Source organism: Gallinula chloropus (assembly GCF_964237585.1).
Source record: "Gallinula chloropus genome assembly, chromosome: 10".
Lineage (NCBI taxonomy): Eukaryota > Metazoa > Chordata > Aves > Gruiformes > Rallidae > Gallinula > Gallinula chloropus.
The window spans coordinates 6,129,527-6,151,637 of NC_140095.1; the positions used below are offsets into that span (position 1 = coordinate 6,129,527).

The window sequence follows — 22,111 nt, forward strand, 5'->3', positions numbered from 1 at the left end:
GGCAGCGCTGGCCAGGCAGGGCTGTGGCACAGCCACCTGAGCAGCACCGTGGCTCCCGTGGGGCATCCAGCACCCAGCCTGCCCTCGCAGGGCATCCTCCAGCTCCAGCAGACATTGAGCAGTGCCAAAGCCAGGCACCTGGGGGTGGCAAAAGGTGAGCTCTTGGTCTAAACTCTTCATGGTGTGATCAGAGCAACCTCAGCTTATGTGCAAATGCCCAGGACAGTTGGGAAGCTCAGATACAAAGTCAAAAGCTGACCTTCCCCACGTGCTAGGGGGTTGGCTTGATCCCTGGCTTTGCCTCATGGCTGTAACACATCCACTACCATTCACTGTGGAGCACCAACAGAATGAGGCCAGTCAGATCTTTGTCTCCACACCAGTCCTCAGGATCGCCTGTTCCTGTACACCGTAACCTTGGCCTTGCTCTGATGGGCACAGATTTCCAGACTGAAAGGATCAAGCAGGAGATTTGTGTTTCACTTGCTTTAGTCAGGCCACTCCCCACCACCCAGCCTCTCATTTTCACCCAATCTGTTTGGTTGAGTCCTCATGAACACAAGCCTGTAAGGGCTCAAACAGTGGAAGGAAGCAAATATGAACTGGAACAGGAGTTCCCTGTTCATCCTTCAATCTAATTCGCTCCTACTGCTGCTGGTGCAGGCAAAAGCCAAGTACTGGTAACGGGTCTGAGCCTGTGTGTCCCACTGCCCTTCCGAGACCCCCACGCTGCTCTGCAGCACAGCTGGAGAAGCCAGTGCAAACCGCTGCCGTTCACAACAGGGTGTCCCTCCAGCCCTGTCAAGCAGACAGATGAAACACCAGCCAGGCAGCCACAGCAAAGCCTTGTGACTTCTTTTGTGGTTGTTTTGAAATTGGTTGGAAGCAGCAGGGCTGAGGCACTGACAGGCTGACTCCTGTTCTCACCTCTGCCATCGGAGAGGTTCCAAAGAGTGTTTATCAGTACGCTGATAGGCGCTTTTTATTTGGGACCGTTTTGGGGACAGTCCACTTTTGGGACAGCTCTGAGCTGTATGACCTGAGTTGTGCAGTTCAGTGAGAAACTGCATTGTGCAGCACTAGTCTCGTATATTTTGCTATCAAGTCCTGTTACTATTATATCTATCTCTCTGCTATCCTTATCCCAACCCACAAGGTTTAGGTCCCTTGGGTTTTCTTTTCCCTCCCTTCCCCCCACCTCAATTCCCCCACCTCCCAAAAAAAACCCAAGCTGCTGCGTGGTGCCCAGCTCTTGGCTGGGAGCAAAACCACAACAGTCCTTTTTATATTTATATATTCCTTTTGTGTTTTTTGTAACTCCCATCCACGGAGAGCTTTGAGTTCAGCTTAAAAATAACCTCAACACTGCCTCCCAGTGCCGCAGCAGCTGGTAGCAGGACGCGACAATTCTCTGTGCACTCAGAGATGCTCTGGAAGGGTTTAGCTCAATCCCACACGGGTTCTCCAGAACCTCTGTATTGATACGTCCTCAGAAAATCTGCCAGATCTCAAGTCAAAGATTTCTCTGGAAGGAAGTCCTTGTTATTCACCCGCCAAGTATTTCTCACTGCTGCTGAGAGCAGATGTGTTTTCACCACAATATACCAGGCTTAAAGTCCCCAGAGCTCCTTCCAGCAACGCGGCTCTCCTGGAAGGAGTTTTTATTCAGCGTGTGTTTCATAAGCATTGATCTCATCCTCCCACAATGCTCACACATGTGTCTGTCTGTCTGTCCCCCCACAACAGGCCAGCGGCACGTTCCTCTCTACACAGTCTCACTTCTCAGAAGATGAGTTTTTGCTATATTCTCCTGAGCAGCAGCACCCAAAAGCTGGTACCTGAGGGAATATTTCTTGACTTACTCCTTCAGACTTATTTCTGGGCTTGTCCTCACAACTGCTTGCTATCATACGGTGCTGCGCATTGCTCCCGCACCTGCACAGCTGACCAACACCATATTTTAACATGCCCAAACCAAAACTCCAGCCAAAGACCAAGCAGAGATACCAAAAGCCAGAATCCAGCCGTAGGTAAACCTGGAAACATGCAGCTCTACGTACAACACAGCAGTTCAGAAAACCCACTCGGTCCCACAAGTGGAAAAAGCAGCAGAGGTGCGACACAGCAGCATGACATGCAACACGGCAGCATCACAAGGAGCACGCTCACGGAAGAAAGTCGGGGCATTCTCATTCCGTGGTCAAGGCTGTAGCCCTGATGTTCACTTCACACCAGCAAGGGATTAAACACGCCGTTGGACTGACCTGCGAGGCGTTTTTCCCTTGCGCTCCTCCAGAAGCCATCCCATGCCTTGCTGGAGGAGCCCCCAGGGTGGTCGCTGAGGCATCTCCGCAGGCGGGGCTTCCCCGGCGCCTGCATCCTCCTCACCCCTGCAGATCCAGCACCTCGGAGAGAAAGTGCAGCAGTCAGGACCACAGCAAATCCATTCGCTCAGCGTTCACCTCTTAAGCTCTACTGGAAAAGTTTCTGCACAGAAGTTGTCTGCAGGTGGGTCACAAACATCCCTCTGGCAAGAGCGGGGAGCAGAGCCCAGGGGAGCAGAGCCCAAGGGAACGTCCCAACCACGAAGCCTGGCCCAGCCCTGAGGCTGGGCTCCCACCTCACATAAACAGAGCTGTTCCTTGCTGCGCAGGGTAATAAATAAAGAGCCAGGCTACGCATGGTGCTGGAGCACTGCACCTCTGCATTGCCAGCCACGCTGCACTAACCGTCTGCGTCACAGCTTCCTCCTCCTTCAGAGAGAGCCAGCTTACAGGGTCTGTGCAGCGGGTCGCGTGCCTGCATCTCCCTTAGTAGTATGCAGTCGTTTGGGGGGATATTGTTGGGTTTGTGGCCATTTCTTTTTGGTATTTCATCTGAACAGAGCAGCCCCATCTAGAAGCAGATGGGATGTTTCTCCTGTGTTATGGGATTAACCCAAGTGAAGGTTTTGTGCAAAGACCCCTTGAACAGCTCAGGACTCAGATGAGTCCGTTACCTGAGGAACATCCCCAGAGCCCTGCTCCAAGGATACCTCTCCCCTGTGCTATCCACTCTCTGAGCAGCAACAGGTACATACAAAAACCCTTGGCCACATACTTGTTTGGTCACATGCCTGGAAACAGCACCCACATAAGTATGTTCTTGTAAGAGCATGCTGGAAGGGCTAGAGGCACAGTCAGTCGTTAAAGTCAGATTTCCTCCCCGTGCAGGACACGAGGAAGAAACATGCTTGCAAAGGAAGCTGCTGTGTGCAGAAAGCAAATACCTGACACATAGCTCCACACTGATGAAGCTCCTGATGAAGCAAAATCAGTCCTGGAAAAAACGCAGTTAATGGGGAGGTATCTTGAACAGAAGGTGACTGTGAATGACTGTTGAACTAGCTGTGCATAGCCACTGCTTCCATTTTTGGCAGCAGCTTTGGGTCTGAACGAGTTTCAGTAGCATTTGTTGACGTGAGCTCAGTGCACAGCAGCACTGAGCGGGCTGCTCCAGCACACACACCGCCCACACACGCACTTGTCTGCACCCTAGTGAGAAGTCACCAACCGTCCCCACAGCTGGATGCTCCTCACCAAGCACCCAACTGCCTCAGAAAGGTCTGAGTGCACCACAGGAGCCGTTACAGCTGATTCCTTGGCTTACAGACTGATGCCACGAACCTGCATCCCAATTAGGACAACTTAATCAATGTCCCTCATGTGACTTTTGGAAATGCAGGTGTATACTTCAGGCCTTCTCCAAGACGTATGAAGTCAGTATCACGGTGAAGAGAAAGCACCAAGCACATGACTCCATTGCAAGACGATTTTTGCTTTGGGCAGACAGGATCCCCAGGTGTAACTGCACATGTACCAGGGCCACACGAGCAGCCCTGCTGCACTCCCCCTGCCAGGCAAATGCGGGTTCATGCTGTGCAGGTGGTCTGCAGACCCCTCCCTGCCTGCACTCAGGATGCACCACAGGGAATTACCCTTCCAGAAAGGCGAGGCTTAACACGACGAAGGCATTCGGGTTTAAAACCAACATAAGAGCAATGGCAGACACACGTATCACAGGTTGTACAAGAGGCTGGTTTCCATCCCAGTGCCTAGTGGACTGTGGGGGGGGTCACAGAGACACCCTGAGTGTGGAGGACAAAACAGAGCTCCTTGCCACCAGTCCCACAGCAGCTGGAGTCATCACACGGCCCTTGGACAGGGCTGCTGCTCAGAGGAAGGAAAAAGCATCAGGAGCAGCTGGGACAGATACAGCAAAGGAACAAAATTATGTTCCTTTAATGTCACCCCAGTGCAGTTACTCTGGGAATGCTTCTAACCAAGCACAGAGCTTTTAACATGAAAAAGCTGTTAAATGCATCTCATGCCACCTGCAGAGCTCTGCTTCAAGCCCACTCCTGCAGAAGTGCAGTTTCCTTCCACTGCTGTGAGAAGGCCAGGTACAGGTTGCTGCTGATGTCCCCCTCCCCATGGCAGCTTTCACCCAGACCCACACGGTGCCAGGAGCTGCTGGGGGCAGCTTCACACAGCCCCTCTGCTGCAGGCAGCACCAGGCAGGGGCTGCCCATGAGGGCTGTGTGCTGCTTGGGGGTCTCCCATGGATGGCTGGCACCTCCCTGTGTGGAGACAGTAAGTGATGCTCCCAGAAACACAGGATGACCTCCAGCTGGCAACCCCAGCCACAGCAGCACGCTCCTGGAGTGCTGTACAGATGTGCCTTGCTCCACCTCACGTCTGACTCAACGCCTAACGGGTCTGGGGAAGTCTCCTGTAATTTCATGGGGATAGTACAGCTGTAAGGAAGAAAATTTGTTCCATAAAACTAAATAAAAGACAAAAATGAAGACTGAACAGTCAGGCTGCTCACATCAGAGAGCTAAAGCTCCTCCCGCTGTCTCCCAGACACGGCCCTTAAACACAAGGCATGCTAAAAATAAAGCTGTGGTGAGGAAAAAGCAGTGCAGACACTCCACATTCCTAGAAGCTTCTGGCATTCACATCACCACCTGCAAGAGGCGAAACGTCTCCCAAAGCATCAGGCCATTCAGCGTGAAGCAGGCATCCTCACTCAGCAGATGTGTTTAGGTAACGGCCTTTTTAAATTACCCAGAATGGCAAAGCAATGTATTTGCAGAAAAAAAAAGGGAAAGGCCGACAACTAGTCCTTAGAAGCACTGTGAAAGCAGTCTGAGCCTGGCTGTAGCATTAAAGATCCAACTGGTGTGAGCACGTTTAGCATCTCCCTCATGAGAGCCCGAGCACTGTGCGTCTGGGTCTCATCTGCACGCCAGCGAGGCCGTGGGTGTGATGTGAAAGCGTGAGCTGCAGCTGGGAACCACGTGCCTGGGTCCTGCTGCTCCAGCAGAAGCATTTCAAGGTGTGTGTGAGCATCTGCACGCTGCCAAGACAGATAATTAATGACTTACCAGCAAAGGTTAAACTTGAGTCATCCCTCTGCCCAAAGAGACAAGTTTATTAGCCAGCACAGAGGAGTGTTTACTCACAGCTAAATAAAAATACCTGGGTGGAAGGTAAGAGGCTTATCACTTAGCCAAAGCCTCTTCCAGCACTCTGGGCACGCTGTCAGGGAGAAACATCCCACGTCTGTCTGGGGCAGGTGGGCGCTGAGCAGTGGGACTGTGGCATCAAGACACACTTGTGATTTCCTTCCCACCCCTAACAGCTAACGCTGTCACTTCCCAGAGCGGGCCACGCCAAGGGAGAGGTGTCCCTGGCAGGGCAGGTTACAACCCACACAGATGTCCCCAGCTCACGTGCACGCCCAGAGCAAAGAGCAAACCTGCTGTCTGCCCTCTGTAACCTCCTTCACAAGCACCACAGCAGCAAACGTGGGCTATTATCTCTCTTGCCCTGTCATACTGCTCTGTTCAAACAGCAGCACGGACACCACTCCTTCCCTCCTGAGGAGGAGAGTTCAGCCGAGGTTGTAGGATTGATGACGTAAGGCAGGAACAAACAGCGCTGTGTCTCAGACACAGACACTGGAGTTGTGTCTTCTCAGGCAAGTCAGCTCTGGGACTTGCCTTCACATTCCAGCTGTGCTCAGTGAAACCAGACTGAGACGTCCATGGGAAGGCTTTGGTCACCTGTTTAAGGTTACTTGCACAGAAACACACATCCCCCTGTACTGCGGCTGTGCCCACCCAGCTGCTGCCTGTCCTATGGACCCTGGTACTTACCTCCCCTTGGATGCAGTGGGAGAGACTAGGGCACTGCACCCATCTTATGCTCAAGTCCCTGCCTCCCATTTTGGACCTGTTGTTCCCAAAACACCAGCCAGCACATGCTGTCAACCTGTATGCCAAACTGGAGGCGGCAAGCATCAGCAGAGAGCTGTAGGACCTACCATCAGCCTCAGAACAGGCAGAAGGAGACAGATGGTCACAGACAAGCTGATGGTTCCAGCAGGGAAAGGGCAGACCTGTAGTAGCTTTACTCACAGAATCACAGAACATCAGGAGTTTGAAGGGACCTTGAAAGATCATCTAGTCCAACCCCCCTGCCAGAGCAGGATCACCCAAACTAAACGATACAGGAACACATCCAGGCAGGTTTGAGTGTCTCCAGAGAATGAAACTCCCCAACCTCTCTGGGCAGCCTGTCCCAGGGCTCCGTCACACACACAGTGAGAAAGTTTCTCCTTACATTCACAGGGAACTTCCTCTGCTCCAGCTGCACCCGCTACCCCTTGTCCTATCGCTGCCATCACTGAGAAGAGCCTGGCTCCATCCTCCTGACTCTTCCCCTGAACATATTTATAGACATTAATAAGGTCACCTCTTGGTCTCCTGAAGCGAAAGAGGCCCAGGTCCCTCAGCCTGTCCTCACAAGAAAGGTGTTCCACTCCCTTAAGTGTCTTGGTGGCCCTGTACTGGACTCTTTCAAGGAGTTCTATGCCCTTCTTTAACTGAGAGCCCCATAACTGGACACAATATTCCAGGTGCGGTCTCAGCAGGGCGGAGTAGCAGGGGAGAAAGACCTCTCATGAGCTACTCCAGGGAGTACACAGCCCAGAGCATCAACAGCTAGGAAAAGTGGAGTCCTGAGAAGGCCAAAGCTGCTAAAATGAGGAGTGAGCTCAGGCTGTCCATGTGAAAAGACCTGCCAGCATGGTGACCAGGCAAAGGTCGGTGTCCCTGCACCAGGATGAGCTGTCTCTCCAGAAGCTCAGCTGCCATCGGGAACAAACACTTCCCCACAGCCCTTCTCCCTGCCTCCTTTCCCCTTGACTAACAGAAGCTCACATTAGGCACTACATTCCCCACACACAGAGCCTGGAAACAGCTCACTTCATATGAGCAAAGTTTCTTTTAACACTTCTGTGGAAAAGTCATGACATCACTGGTGCTCCTGGAGCCAGAGTACTCGTGATGGATGGCCAGTTACTCATCAGTTCTTAGTTTTCAATGAACCTGTTATTCCTACACCCTTAGGTTACAGCTGCCCTCTTAAACGCTGTCCTGCAGGTTTGGTTATTTAAATCTTTGCTTTACCATAATTGTTCCGTGGAGCATATGAAACTTCTACACCAGGAGAACAGCAGACATCCTTCCAATAAGGCTGGGAGTCTGTGCCAGCACAGGGATTTTCACGCTATTTTAAGCATTTACAAGTTGTCTCAAGCCTTAAACGATAAAAACATCAAGCAGTGAGAGTGCACTGAACTCAATATTTTGCTGCTCAGCTAGCCTGGTGGGAACGTGCTAGTGCAAACATTGAAGTGTAAGCACCAGCTGGAGGCTCTTCCTTCGGCTGCCGCCGCCAGGCATTACCCAGGTGGCAACCAGAACCCCTGGACAGGCACGCAGGCGAGACCCAGAGCTGCTGCCCTAGAAGGGAAGGTATGAGCTGCAGCCGGGCTGCTGCCGCGGTGAGGGAACGCAGAGCCGCTTCAACAGCCGCTCCGGGGCTGGAGGTGGCAACAGGCAGCTTGGAAGGACCGAGGGCGGGTTCTGTGGAAGCGATTCAGCGGCTTAAGGAAGATTGTAAATCATTAAAGGAACTTGTTTGAGTGGTTTCACGTCATCGTCCTGCCAGGGACAGGGTTTGTGGGGAGGGGTAGGTACTGCCCAGCCAGGGGTACGGAAGGGCCAGTCAGACCCCCTGCGACACCTCCCCCTGTGCTTCCAGCCTGGTTACACACATCACATCTCACCCACAAGTGCTTTAACCGGCACCACTGGACAAACAACTCCTTTGCATGGGATAGAAACGCAGCTGTACTGAGCACACAGACATCAAAGTGCATTTAGTCCTGGCTGGACCAGCTCCCCTGCCTGCAAACCACACTCCCCCCTGTCAGCCCACCCCCGGCTCAGCTGCAGCCTGGCTCTGTGGGCACCGCTGCAGAGGCTGTGAGAAGTGCTGAGCTGGGCCAGACCCAAACCCAACAAAGCGCTTATGGCCCAATGAGCCCTGGGCTGGCATGGCCAGCACACGAGCTTTTGCAGGCTTCCAGGTGGATCTGCAGGGAGAGGCAAGGACCTGGAAGAGGTGCAGTGCTCTCCAGACCCACACCAGCGGTTCTGTGCACTGAGGAATGACTCCCCCACACACTGGGGAGAGACTGTGCCCTGCAGAGCTGCTCCGTGGGGGCACGAGGGAGTCAATGGATTAAAATAAACCCATTTTTTTTGAAAAATAAAGATTGGAGAATAATGTTAAAAAAAAAAGGCATGTTTTCCAGCAATTTACCCAACTATCACCCGTAGCCAAGTAGCAAGGAAGGTAGAGTCCAGAGCTGAAGGAATGATTTCTTTGATTTATTTTTAAAATAAAATGTTTTCAGTTCCCTGGGAAATTCTCTAAAAGGACAACATTGTGCCAAAAAAAGCGCCAGCTTTAGTTTTCATAGTCTCAGAACGATACATTTCTAAGCCTACACCAGGGTAAAAATTGGCAGCTCAAGAGGATCACCATGTCCCTAAAGACAGAGAATGAAGAGCCAAGCAGCAAGTCATTAGAGCCTGAAAAAGATACTCCCTCTGAGTAAAACACTGCTGCTGTACGCCTGGGAGTAGGAGAGGGTAGGACAGCAGCCTCATGTGTCTCCAGAGAACACAGGCATTTAAATGAAATCATGTACAATGCTACAAACCAGAATCGTATTTCAAATAAACATGTAAGTGACAAGTGTTATTTCAACACGGCTACTTTGGGATCTGCTGAAAGCTGTTAAGAAGTCTTGGGAATATTTTGCTCCAGCAACACTTCCCATCAGCACGGGCTGCGGTGGCTGGGCAGGAGGCTTCTAAGTGTGGCATTTCTTCTGGGTTTTTGTTGGTGCCCCCAATTTGGAGAAATATGTTCCACATCCTACAGTCCGGTAAGTAAAACTCGAGACCAGTGATGTGTTAATCCAGTATTTCCAGGAGTGGCCAAAAGCCTCGTTGTGCCATCAAAGTGCACAGTAACTTTTTTCCCTTTCAGCGTTGAACTGTGCATCCTGAACACGAGAGCTGGGAGGCATGAGACCCAGCTTCACCTTCAGCACGGCACCTGCTCACGGGAGGCAGTCTCTGTGCCGGCACTTCACCTTTCCAGAAGCAAAGGCTCGGCCGTTCCCCCAGAGCTGCCCCGTGGGTTCATACTCACAGCGCCAGACTTGCTGACACCGGGAACACGAGCAGCATCACACACCGCGCCCTCGCACCTGTCCTGCAGCAGCCTTCTCTGAAGAGAAGCCACTCACTTCCCTTTACATCACTGCAGGTTCCAGGCTGGACACTCCCGAGCAGGATCATCACTGAGCCGCTGCTCTCCCTGCGACTCTGGGAGCTCAGGGGCACAGCCCCGCCGTGCCCTCGCCTGTGGGGACTGTGGAGTGGGGGCACACCCCAGGGATGCCCCAGACCCCAGTGTCAACACAAACGTTCCCCGATGGAGCCAGTGTCCCAGAGGACCGTCTAGTTTGGCTAAAACACAGATTAACAAAGCTCAGCAAGTGTATGTGAAAGCACCACCGGAACCTGCCGATACAGGGTCACCGCTGCGGGGGTCTGAACCCCCAGCCGAGCCCGCCTGGGACCAACCACCGCTTCTAGAATCATAGACTGTACTGGGCTGGAAGGGACCTTTAAAGCCCCTCTAGTCCCACCCGCTGCGGCGAGCAGGGACACCTTCGCTAGGCTGCAGCAGCCGGCGCACGGTTACGCCGACACCGGCACGGTGACCGGGCAGGTTTGGGTTTCCTTGCTCCAGGAGTGCAGATCAACCCCGGCCAGCCCGGGTGAGGGAGCTCGCAGCGGGCTCCAGCCGGGGCACACACGCTGCCTGGAGCCAGCAATCCAGCCCTCACACAGGGGGTCTCTCTGCGCCAGCCCGAAACTGCCCCCAGAAGCCAACAAACGCGTTCGCCGCGAGTCCCGGGAACCCCGGGGCCGCCGCCGGTCCGGCCGCGCAGCTCCAGTCCCAGCAGCTCAGCCCGGCCCAGCGCCGGCCGCTGCCGGGGGAGGCGGTGGAGCCCCGGAGGGAAAGGGGAAGCAGCTGCCCCCGCGGCAGCGGGGCCGGCCCCGCACGGGGTGGGGGGGTCGTTCCTCGGGCACTTCCGCCGCCTCCCGCGGCTGTCCGGCCGGACACGCAGCTGCCCCTTCCCTTCCCTCGCGCACGGCACCCGCCGCCGGACCGACAGACAGACAGACGGACCGACCGAGAGGCAAATAAAAAGCGGCATCTCCCCGTCGGGGAATCGAACCCCGGTCTCCCGCGTGACAGGCGGGGATACTCACCACTATACTAACGAGGAGCGGGAGCGCCGCGCACACCCCCGCTACTCCAGCGGCGCCAGGGAAACCCGTCTGTTACTCATCGCCACTTTTAATCACCCGCGCTAATTAACGGCGCTAATTACCCGCCGGTGCCTCGGTCGTTACTACGCTCCGGCCGTAACGACCGGCCGGTAACACATCTCCGGGCAGCAGCCGCGCTCTGCTCGACCCGGGCCGGTGCGAAGCCGGGACTCTCGGCGCTGTTCCGGCCGGCCAGGAGCCCGGCCCGAGCTCCCGGCCTCCCGCCCTGCGGGTCAGGCGCCCGCGCGGGTCCGTGTGTAACGCGGCTGGAGGACGCGCTCGGCTCCGACACTCGCTGTGCCGCAGGACAAGGGGCAGCGAGCCGGTAACTCCGAGCCCGGCGGCGGGTGTGTGTCGGCTGGCGCGGGGGAAGCGCCCCCCGAGCGGGTGAGCCGCCGGCAAACGCGGCATCACCCTCCCGGGCTGAAACAAGCCGCGCAGTGTGTGTGTATCCGCACGCTAAGGGAGCCCCCCGCACGCTGCCGCGCCTGCCTAGAGCGGCTCTCTCGGCCTGGCAGCCGGGCTGGTTGCCTGGGCTGCTCTCTGCCCCCTTGCCCCTGCAAAGTCCCAGTGGGAGGCAGGAGAGCAGGTGAAAAGAGACCTTGAAACCCCACACCTTTTATGGGATCCCCAGGGGTCCTATTCTCACCCCTTACAGCAGAGAGCAGCAGTTTGGTGTGAGTTACATTGCTCAGGGAAGCTGGAAGGGGTTTGTAAAAAAAGCTTAGGACCTATCTTAGAATGGTTGGGTTTGGAGGGGACCTTAAAGATCATCCAATCCCACCTCCCTGCCGTAGGCCAGGACACCTCTCACCAGCCCAGGCTGCTCAAGGACCCATCCAAACTGTCCCTGAACACTTCCAGGGATGGGGCATCCACCACCTCCCTGGGCACCCTGTGCCAGGGCCTCGCTACTTACCACAGCACCTTGTAGAGAAGGATTTTATCCTAATGCCCAATCTAAATCTACCCCCTTCCAATTTAAAACCATTTCCCCTCATCCTATCACTCCAGGCCCTTCTAAAAAGTTCCTCCCCAACTTTCTTGTAGGCCCCTTCAGGTACTGGAAGGCCACTCTAAGATCTCCCCCCAGCCTTCTCTTCTCCAAGCTGATATCAACCCAACTGCCTCAGCCTGTCTTCATACCAGAGGTGCTCCACCCCTCCAATCATCTTTGTGGCCTCCTCTGTACCTGTTCCAACAGTTCCATGTCCTTCTCATGTTGGGAACTCCAGAACTGGATACAGTACTTACTCCAGGTGGAGTCTCAGGAGAGCGGAGTAGAGGGGCAAAAGTAGTGTCCAAAGGTTTTTTTAACCTGTCCTTCTCCATGCCATTGCTTTTCCTGTGGAATCAAACCCTAATCCTCAAAGGATGCGAGAACTGCAGGAGTGCAGTGTTTTCCTGGCTCACGTAGGTCTCAGGCTGAGTGGACAGCTACTCATGAAATGCTAGAGATAGGCAGGGGCTTAACTCAGTGGTAGTAATGGGTTAATTGAGAAAAGCTGAAACAGCTATGGCCTCCAGCTGCCATCAGCTCTACACCTCATGCAAATGATGCCTGAAGAGGCCAGAAGGCTTCTGAACTGATCCAGTTTAAAAGCAAAGTTCTCGGGCTGTTGGAATCCATCACTGTTGCCAGTAGGTCCGAAGCAGAAGTAGTGCAGCACCTCTGGCCAGAGGGCCCTGCCTGTGAGCAGCCTGTGCCAGCACTGACGGGAGAATGAATTTGGGAGGGCAGCAGGGAATGTAAAGCAGACTGGAATCCAGGGGATGGTGAGTGGTGGCTCACTTAAAAACTGTCTGCCATTAAATACCCCAAACAGGAAGGTTCATCAATTGCAGTTTAAAACTGTGTGAATGCAATGGCCAGAAAAGCGCTCGAGTTATCAGCACTTTCAACTCCCTGGTACCAACTTACCAACTGCTGCCAGTCCTACTGACTGGGGGGGGGCTTGGTGTTTTGGGTTGTGGCTTTTTCCTCCCTTACCCCATGCTCTACACTTAGGTGCTTGAGCACACCATTAGCTCAGCCACGTGCCTTGCATGAAAGGGAAATCCTTTACTAAAGCTGCTGCTTAACCAGGGCACAAACAGGAACAGCAGCGCACTCAGTGGAGAGAGGGAAAAGAGGCATCCACTTGTGCTGCCCAGCCCCAGCATGTCTGACATCCTAGACCTGGCTTCAAAACAGCAATTCGGCTTTTCCCATACCCTGTGTGCCACTATCCAACGCTGACCTGAAAGGTCTTAGTGAGAAGCAATGCCTTTGCCTGTTAGTTTTTAATTACTGGTGTGACCCCTTGTGTTTTCTGCACGTTCACTGGGAAACTGTACTGACTGCTATCAAACGACATCAGTACGTCTCCACAGGCAGCAGCCCAGGCCAAAACCTGCTCATATACATTTATATCGCAGGCTTTATCAGCGGTGACTGAGCAATTTGCATATCTGGACACATCTGGGTTATGAAACTCTCACCACCTCTTATACACAGCCCCTCCAGAACAGCAAGAACTGCATTGCTCACAGGCTGCAGGCTGGTCAGCAGCCACAAGCCTGTAGATCTTGGTTATGATTTTAAGAGAGATTGATCCACTGCAGGGTGCTCCTTCAGGGAAATGTAACTCCATGGAAATGAAACAGAACTGTGCAGAGCCTCTTAACTTTTCCTGGAAGAAGTTACACTTCCTCTTGTGTATCCACCAGCCTGAGGTGCTGAAACAAAACCTTCTAAGAAAAGTCACAGAGGTGGATGACAGGACTGCTAGGGGATGGCCTGGAAGAAGGTGTCTCTACCCAAAACAAGAAATTCAGAATGCTCTGGTTCCTGTTTTCCTGAGCTGACAGAAACACAAGGCCTGTAATAAACACAAGCTGTAATAAATTGATCACATTGAAAAAGTGATAAGGGGTTGTTCAACTCAAAGCAAAGTGAATTGTGCAGATGGCATCAGTTCTGGGGGTAACAGCAGCTAACACTGCTGCCAGGTCACTGACATCGACATAAGGTACTTTTAAAAAGCTGTGAACTTGCTACAAGCAGCTTCTCCAGCGACACCCCTCTCCATCTCCAGTGCCACCAGCTTGGGCATTAGCTCTTTGCATTTACTGTGCAAAGCACCCTTGCTGGCAGGGCCTGTTCCCTCACTGCTTCCAGACATGCATTCCTGCTGCCACCCGCCTCTGGCAACCAGTCTCCAGATAAACTGGGGACCATTCACCTTGGAATACTGGTCTCCTCCAGCAGAACCACACTGTTTTGTTTGTTAAGCTTCATGAGCCCTGGTAACAGGAGAGACCGAAAAGCCTACAGCAGCCAGTACCTCTTTCACCTCAGGGTCTCACCTCTAAGCCAGGTCCCCAGGGGCAGAAGCACAGGAGCCTGGCACTCCAGGGAGGGAACAGTTAAGGAGCCCTGGAGCTGGCTGGGCACACACACATCTGTCTGAGGATGAGGTCACAGCCACCAAGAAAGGTTTCTGGTGAAGAAAGGCAAATGTCATGCCCATCCTCAGGAAGGTGTATGTGGGGCACTACAGGCTGGACAGCCTCAGCCCAGTGCCCAGGCAGGCAGAGCAAGGCTTCCTGGAAGGCACACGATGGACAGGGCAGGGATTAGAATGGCAATGGCTTTACCAGTGACAAATTGTGCCAGCTGCCTGCAGTGATTGGTTCTGTAGCTCACAGAGGAGCATTGGACATTGCAATCCTGACTTCAGTGAGCCTTTTGACATCATCTCATAGTTAACTTAGACCCAAATTGGTAAAATAGAGTGAACAGGTAAGACAACAGGTTAGATGGAAAACAGGTTGAACAACCAACCTCAAAGGGCCATGACAAGTGGTAGAGAAACTACTAAAAATCTCATTTCAAAATAATTTCTTAGGTGCTTACTCTGCCTTACAGGCTGCAGGACCTTCACCTTTCGGGACTTGCAGTCTCAAGTTTGGCTATGAATCCTCACCCTTCTTCCCCCTCAGCTGATGGAATCTATTTCATCATCTGCTTGAAATACACTGTCATTTTGGATCTCTCTTCCATTCAAGTTTCATCATGCAACAATCTGCTGGAACACTTTCCCTATGCATTGCTCAATGTGCAAGCTGTTTTAGGGCAAAATAATTGTATGTAAATCTTCATAATTACATAAAGACAAACAACACCAAATGCTGCAATAAACCATGGCGAAATGCTTCTCACAATCAACACTGCTCAGCCAGAAGCTGAAGGGTTGATAGTGCCTGTGTATCACCATGGTATTTGTCCCCACACGTTAAAAATTCACCCCGGTGCTCCTCAGCTGAAGCATGTTTGAGCCCTGACACAGTGCACACATTCCCTTTGTATGCAGCACAGCTGTAAGTCCATTCCTCAAAGGCACCATCAGAACCCAAAGAGCTTTGCTGTGTCCTTGGAAGGGAATTTTTTACCTACAGAAAGTTGATTTTGCTGCTTCTGTCACTGCTCACGACCCTGCTGTAACAGAGCTACTCTCACCATTCCCCTTGCTCCCCCTTCCAGGCCCCACAGCTGGAGCCTGGGCCAGCCGCAGTCACCACGGTGCCCCGAAGGCCAGCTGCCCCATGCCACTGGGTGCTGCTGCTCTGCTTTATCCTGCTGCAGCCTGAACTGGCAGAAGGTGGACAGACTTACTGAGCACCTGCTGATGGACAGAAATGCCTTTTTAGAGCAGGGGGTTCACTCTGGGACGAAAGGCAAACTTCATTTTCAATCTATGGTTCTAGTAACAGGGAAGTTACAAGGATTATTAAATTAGAGGTTTGCACTTCCGAGTCACAAGTTCACACACAGCTGCCAGAGTGGTCTTACAGTAAGGGGAAGTCACTTGTTTCACACAAAACTTTTTCTAAAAATCAGATCCACAGACAGAGAGAACTAAATGATGCTCACACAGCTCACCCCATCCCCTGAGCGCACACACAGGCTGCGCCAGGAAGCAGGGAAGGCCCACCGCTGAAATGCAAAGCAGCTTCCACAAAAGGCTACCACAGTTCACTCCAAGATATTTCTGCATTAAATGGCAAAGCAAACAACTCAACACAGCACAGAGTCAAAGGATGCACTGCCAGCACGCTGTCCTGGTGCAGACCTCGTTCCTGACAATTTACTTGCCCGTCAGGCATCCAGTCAGAATGACTTCAGGACAATGCAACTGGGGTTTTCAAAACACAAGCAAAGAACCATCCCAACAGAGGAGTAATTGTAGTTTATATTTTTATAGATATAACCCATACAGGTTACACAGAAAGTATTTTGTTCTACAGGAAAACATCACTCCAAGGCAGCTGTGTGCATGAATCACCATGCGCTCGCCAGCTAGTTTGGAAGGCAAAAGCTTGTGGTAGCTTCACCACGTGCTTTCTACTTCCCAGCCACGAATCTGATGTTCTTCAGAACATTAAATGTTTGTAGAAACAGGACCTGAATCTAAGGCTTTTGCAATGTAGGTTTTTAACAAGGTAGAACAGAGAAGAACAAGGCAGAAGAACAGAGCATGAAAACCATACCAGTCGTGTTTCCTTCGTATAAAATGTTCTACGACGCCAAGTATCAAGTACCACAGCAATTTATGATGCTCAAGGAAAAAACACCCCCAGCAATCCCTCCCCTCCAGTGCACAAACACAGGCAAACAATGAACAATCTGAAATTATTTATTAGGAAAAAACAAAGTACTGTTTCAACATTCAAACAGAACAAATGGTAATAAACCCAGGAAAATAAACTGTAAAGTAGGCCCATCACAGCAGGGTTGGGTTATGACAAAGTAAATGAAATCCCAACTTCATTCATGCAAACAAGCAGTCAAGGATTATTTACAGTTTTGATGGGATGAATTACAGCGTTGGCCACATTTGGACCCCAATCAAATTACTCAGTGACTTATTAAAGGGATCTAGTCTGTACATTCAATAATGAGAATCTATAAAAAGAAAAATAATTTAAACAATTTACAAGAGCTGTATTACAGATGGCATAAGGGTATCATTTACAAGAGCTGTATTAACAGGTGACACAAAGGTATTAATTGGTAATTTATGAATATAAATTTGTAGCACACATTTTTACATCACTTCTTCAGTGTCCAAACAGTAAACAAGAAAGGGGAGACATGAGTGCAATGTAATAGAATAAGGCAACTTAACCAAATGGCTCTTCGGAGAACCTCCTTCCTACAAGGGTTTACAAATTAGAACTGTGCCTGTCTGTTTTGCTAACTAACTAAAACGAGTATTTGAAGACAGCAATTGGTGATTAGAAGGCCTGTGTATGATGAGGCAGGAGATGGAAAATTAAACTCATTTGTTAAAAAGCCCAACTCAGGAAATGGAAAAAAAGTAGATTATCAAAAGCCCTCTATATCCTCTATCACCACCACACACTGATTTTCATGTTCTAGATGTTGTAATTCTGTATGTCTCAAAGTACTAATTCACTAGTCAATTAAATTTTGCAATGTATAATCTGTAACTAATAAAACCTTCTCCCAAAGCTTATATTTACAGTGTTCTTTAATTGATGCTAAAAGAATTGTGAAATGCCAGCAATTTATAGCAAAGATTAGCAACCGACACCCCAGATTCCAGTTTATTTTCTCGGCAAGACTGACACAGTTGGCTTTTAAAATTATTTTTCAACAGGTATTTCTGCAGTGTCAACAACTTTCCCACATGCTTACAGTAATGGCTGGCTTTCTTGGAAGTTCTAACAAACGCCACTCCTGTTCTGCTTAGTATTATATGTTTAAACAGCTACAGTGACAAAACAAGATGAAGGGTAACAGTGAAATCCAGCAATGAAAAGTCATCCGTGTCAATGCACCACAGGAATGTTACAGAGAGCAGCACAGGAAGCCCAACCTGCCAGTGGCTTGCCACATTAACAAACACCGTCCACATATCGTAAAAAAAACAAAAAGGAAACTTGAAATAAGGCCCAAACATATTTGCAAATGATAAATTTTAAGTCTGTCAAAAAGGACCAGGCCATAAATATTTTATTTACAATTTCTATTTAGAATCTTTATGCTCAACAAATGATTTAGCACCAGCAGGAATATGCCACGTCGCATCACTGTGCTCCCCAGGCAGAAGACCTCGAGGCCAAATCTTGCTCATACTTGTTTAAGAGAATAATGTACTCAAGTGAGCAAGATTTGGCACTCAGTTATGCAAACCCAGACTGCTCAAGCATATTCCATTAGCACACTATTAATTACAAATATATTACAACAGCTTTTGAGATGTTTGCAGAGAGTGTTTTGAAGAATACTCAGTATGGTCTATGTGTGTAAAGTAAACAAAACTAAAAACAAGTTTCTTTTAGACTTCTTTTAAAGAGTTGCTAGTTTTATCTCAGATGACAATACTGGCGATGTACTTTGGACTATATCAGTAAAACAAAGCACGTAAGCAGGGAATTATCCCTCTGTACTGTGATAAAGCGTTGGTGGGGTTTTTTTTTTTAATCTACAATGGTCACATCTGAGGACTTAATTCACCCATTTTATCCACAAGAATTGTTAAGTCTGCCCCCACTCACTGTGTGTTAACAGGAAATGAATACAACCCAAAGAGTAACTGTACGTGTCAAGCGTGCTCTGCACTGAAGTTCTTAAATTCTGTGGGTTCTGCACTGTGACCCACAGGTCTTGGTCAAACACTTCTAATCTGACCCACAGATTTTTGTTCACTTTTTAACCTAATCAAAGCTCTTACGTGTTACATGCTTTTTAGGCCTACATAATAATTAAAGAAAAAAATGTAGAAAGCCCTGTTGCTAGGAAAACACTGAGAAGAGAAAGAACTCATCTCATTATGTGTGTGAATGGAGTCAGGATAAAAGCTGACCACAACCAGCTCAACAGAATTACACTGACCGTTTGTATTCTGAACTCAGCTAAGTGTTTCCTCAGGACTGCAGCCATCCAGTATCCAGCATGTGAACAGTGAAGTGTAAATTTAGGCTTTAAGGTAACGTGCTGTTAAGCCGCACCGATTTGCTCTGAGTAAGAGACACTTTAATTAGTTCCAAACATTAAAATCCTACTGTTGTTTGGTAAATTTAAAAACCAGCAGTTATTGCAACTTATCTGGAAGTAGGTGTTTCCTGAAGACCTATACTGGGTAGAGTCAAAGAGCTAGCATTACACCGTGCAAGGCAATTGTAATCACCTCGTGTGCACTCCCAACAGCTCTCACACACGCAGGAATTTCACTGTGCTACGGAAGAAAATGTATTAACAGAGGTGTTGGCAGGATCACACAGGTGCTTGCCTGCAGAACACAAGAGAGGGAAAGACCTTTAAAAGGCCGGTCAGACATCCAAACACCCTTTGAAAATCTCAACCAAACTGTAAGACAGAGAAAGTGTATCAGTGCTGCTTCTCTCTGAACTGTTACATTTATTGAAGCAAGTGCTTATATTTAAACCTCTGCCAGCTTCAGTAAAGAATGCTGAGGATGTGTTCATTCCAGCTTGCTAGATGTTAAAAATGTACTGAAATTCCCTTCCTGTTCAAATTGCAGTTACCTTAAGTAGAACTAGAAACGTCTAAGTGGTTAAGTTTAATAGCCAAACCAAGTTGAAATAGCTTCCTCTAAAAATGAACTTATTTGGCCAGAAATAATCTGTATTTATCTGACTAAAAACCTGCACAATTTTTAGAGAGATACTGATACAATAGGACTGTGCGTAATACTTGAAGATGAGGTTGGAGGAATGAGACCAAGAAACAGAAAAGCGTTACTCCGAGATGAGGGTACAGGGATTGGGAGCCAGAAACCTGATGCTGTTCTCCCAGCATCTCAAGCCACACTGGATTGAAGGGGTCATCTTCATGGCCAATAAAATTACCTGCTATTTTTTTGGTAAGCAACGCTAATTAGGAAACATCATGGATAAGTTTCTAGTACCAGCAAAATTGGCATTCTATGAAAAAAATTAAAAGGCACTCACATGGCTGATTGAGCTGAAAACAATTACACATTCAAAGTGAGCTTTACATGTTACTTTAGAAGAAGTATCACACAACTCTCCTCTACAAAAGTGGTTCCACAACGGTAGCCCTGAGAAAACACCCAATTTTCTCTAGGGTAGGACATACATGGACTCAATTCATTCTAAAGCCACTTCAACCAGTTAGCTTTGAGGAAAAGAAATGGTGGGGATGAAAGTGAAATCAGAGATCAGGAAAAGCAAGTTACTTCAGTGATTTCTAAAAAGAAACAAGCCTTTTCAACCTATTTAGAAGTGGATTTAGAGGAAAAGACTTGAAGGCTTATCTTGCCACTGCTTGTGATGCCTCGTGTTTCTACTGGTGGTAGAGTCAATCTTTGGAGACTCTAGTAACAAGTTAAGTTGAGAGAAAACACAAGATCAAACCCAAAGATGTGGCTTAAATACAAGACCTGGGGCTCTCCAGTAGGGCTTGAAAACAACTCTAGTCACTCCTGTAACGAAGTAACAGCTGAGCTGATAAAAGTGGCCAAAGGAAGCCATTTTCATTAGAAGCTCAGGGGAAGTAAAACAGAGGTAGGGCTCATTTCCTGATTCTCACAGTAGTTTCCATACAGTACAGCTATTCAAGAATTACTCCATTAATTTATTCTGTAACTCTGTACAATTTACTTTTAAAATGTTATTTTAGGTCATCTCAACGTCAAATGGTTTAAACTAACCATGGTCATTAAGTAATCATCTTCTACATGTGCTTCTGGTATAAATATACAAGTCCCTTCTAGCCACTGCTCTCAACACAAAATGAGAAGTGAAGTATCAATAAATACGATCTAAAGGAACCGTTTCTAATCCAAATGAGGTTTGTGTCTCAAAGTACCTCACTTTGTGAGAAAAATACACAGTTGGTTTGCAAAATTTTCAGGAAGCAGTAAAAATATTCAGAAAATTAGGTTTTTACAAAGTTTTATAACCAAATAAAAGTCGCATTCTGTAGTCTGCAACATCAAAGGAATAGTATACAGCATTTATAAAGACGTTCTATAAAAACTATGCTCACTTGTTTTCTGAAGCGCTCTGATTTAGGATTCGATCAGTTGAACTGTGAGTGCAGTTCTTGGGGGGGTTTTGTCTGAAAGAAACATCAAAGCAAGCACAATGGACATGGAACATGCGTGCCAGGGAAAGCAACAGTAAGTGGAACTGCATTTGTGACTGGCATCAACCTTGCAGAACTGGCTACTCTAAGTTACTGTATGCTTAAAGGATCACAGAGCTTTTTATTTTAAAAAAACCCCTATACTGTTAGCATGGTGCTTTGAAGTTTAAGTGAAGAGAAGACTGAAAATAGCACAGAGAGGCTTCCAACACACTAGGTGAATATGTCTATGAATACAACACAGCCATGCTGTGGAACACTTGAGCAACTGGCTTTAAAAATACCTTAAAACCCAAGGTAAGAACATGTTCTAGTCTGGTTGCTCCTCATGCACTGATAGGAAATATTCAACATTAAAATGGTATCATAAAATTGGGTAGCTCGTTAGTCCACAGAGAGTCATACAGCTAATGACTGTATAATATCCATATACGTTTAAGGTCTCATGCCCTGGCTTCAGGACTAAACTTATTCCAATAATCACAACTGTATATTCTAAAAGTAGACAGAAAAACCCAAAGATCAGATTCAGAGTACGGATTTTATCCCAAGGCCACAATTTGATGAATGGTTTGATATTGCAAGTGCACTAAATATTGGTCCGCTTGGTGCTGCAATACAAACTCTGATGCTGTCCTCTGCTTTGCAGAACAAACTTCCAAATTCAAAAGCTGATAACCTCTCATTTCCAACATCTTCTTAGATTTTTTACAAACTCTTCTAAAGTTGAAGAGTAAACACATTTTCAAATCAGTAGGAGAGGGCAGAAGTTTTCCAAGCTTCCACAGAAATGAGCCAAAGCAACAGAATTACAAAGGTTCCACATTTAGTCTATTTTCAAGGATTTCTTCAGTTCTCTCAGGCTTTGTGGTACTTTTATAAATGACAACGCATGTTGTCAGAATTTGAGACGTGCATAAAAAACCCTCAACCAACCAGAAGGCATTTGGGAAGTGACATCCTCAAAAACACCACCCCAACACCACCCAAAAGTCTGTCTTCTTTAATCATTAATTTATTTCCCAAATTCAACCCAAGATAGAGAAGATCATACCAAAATATCAGCTGCATCTTCAAATAAGTGAAGAGGGCAAGTGAATTTCTTCACAAAACCTTGAAAATACCAACGGTTTAATCTGCTGCTTTGGCTGATTTTTGTG

The 22,111-nt window shown here is 48.9% G+C and overlaps 1 protein-coding gene across 1 annotated transcript in view; it reads right to left on the bottom strand.

The window, feature by feature from the left end:
- Positions 1-2,379, bottom strand: part of LOC311195459 (rho GTPase-activating protein 7-like) — a gene marked incomplete at both ends in the record, with an annotated part of 51,326 nt that extends 48,947 nt beyond the window's left edge. The window contains one exon of the mRNA XM_084268867.1: positions 2,265-2,379. Within this exon, the coding sequence (XP_084124993.1) occupies positions 2,265-2,379 (115 nt within the window). The remainder of the gene's footprint in view (positions 1-2,264) is intronic.
- Between the last annotated feature and the right edge of the window lie 19,732 nt (positions 2,380-22,111).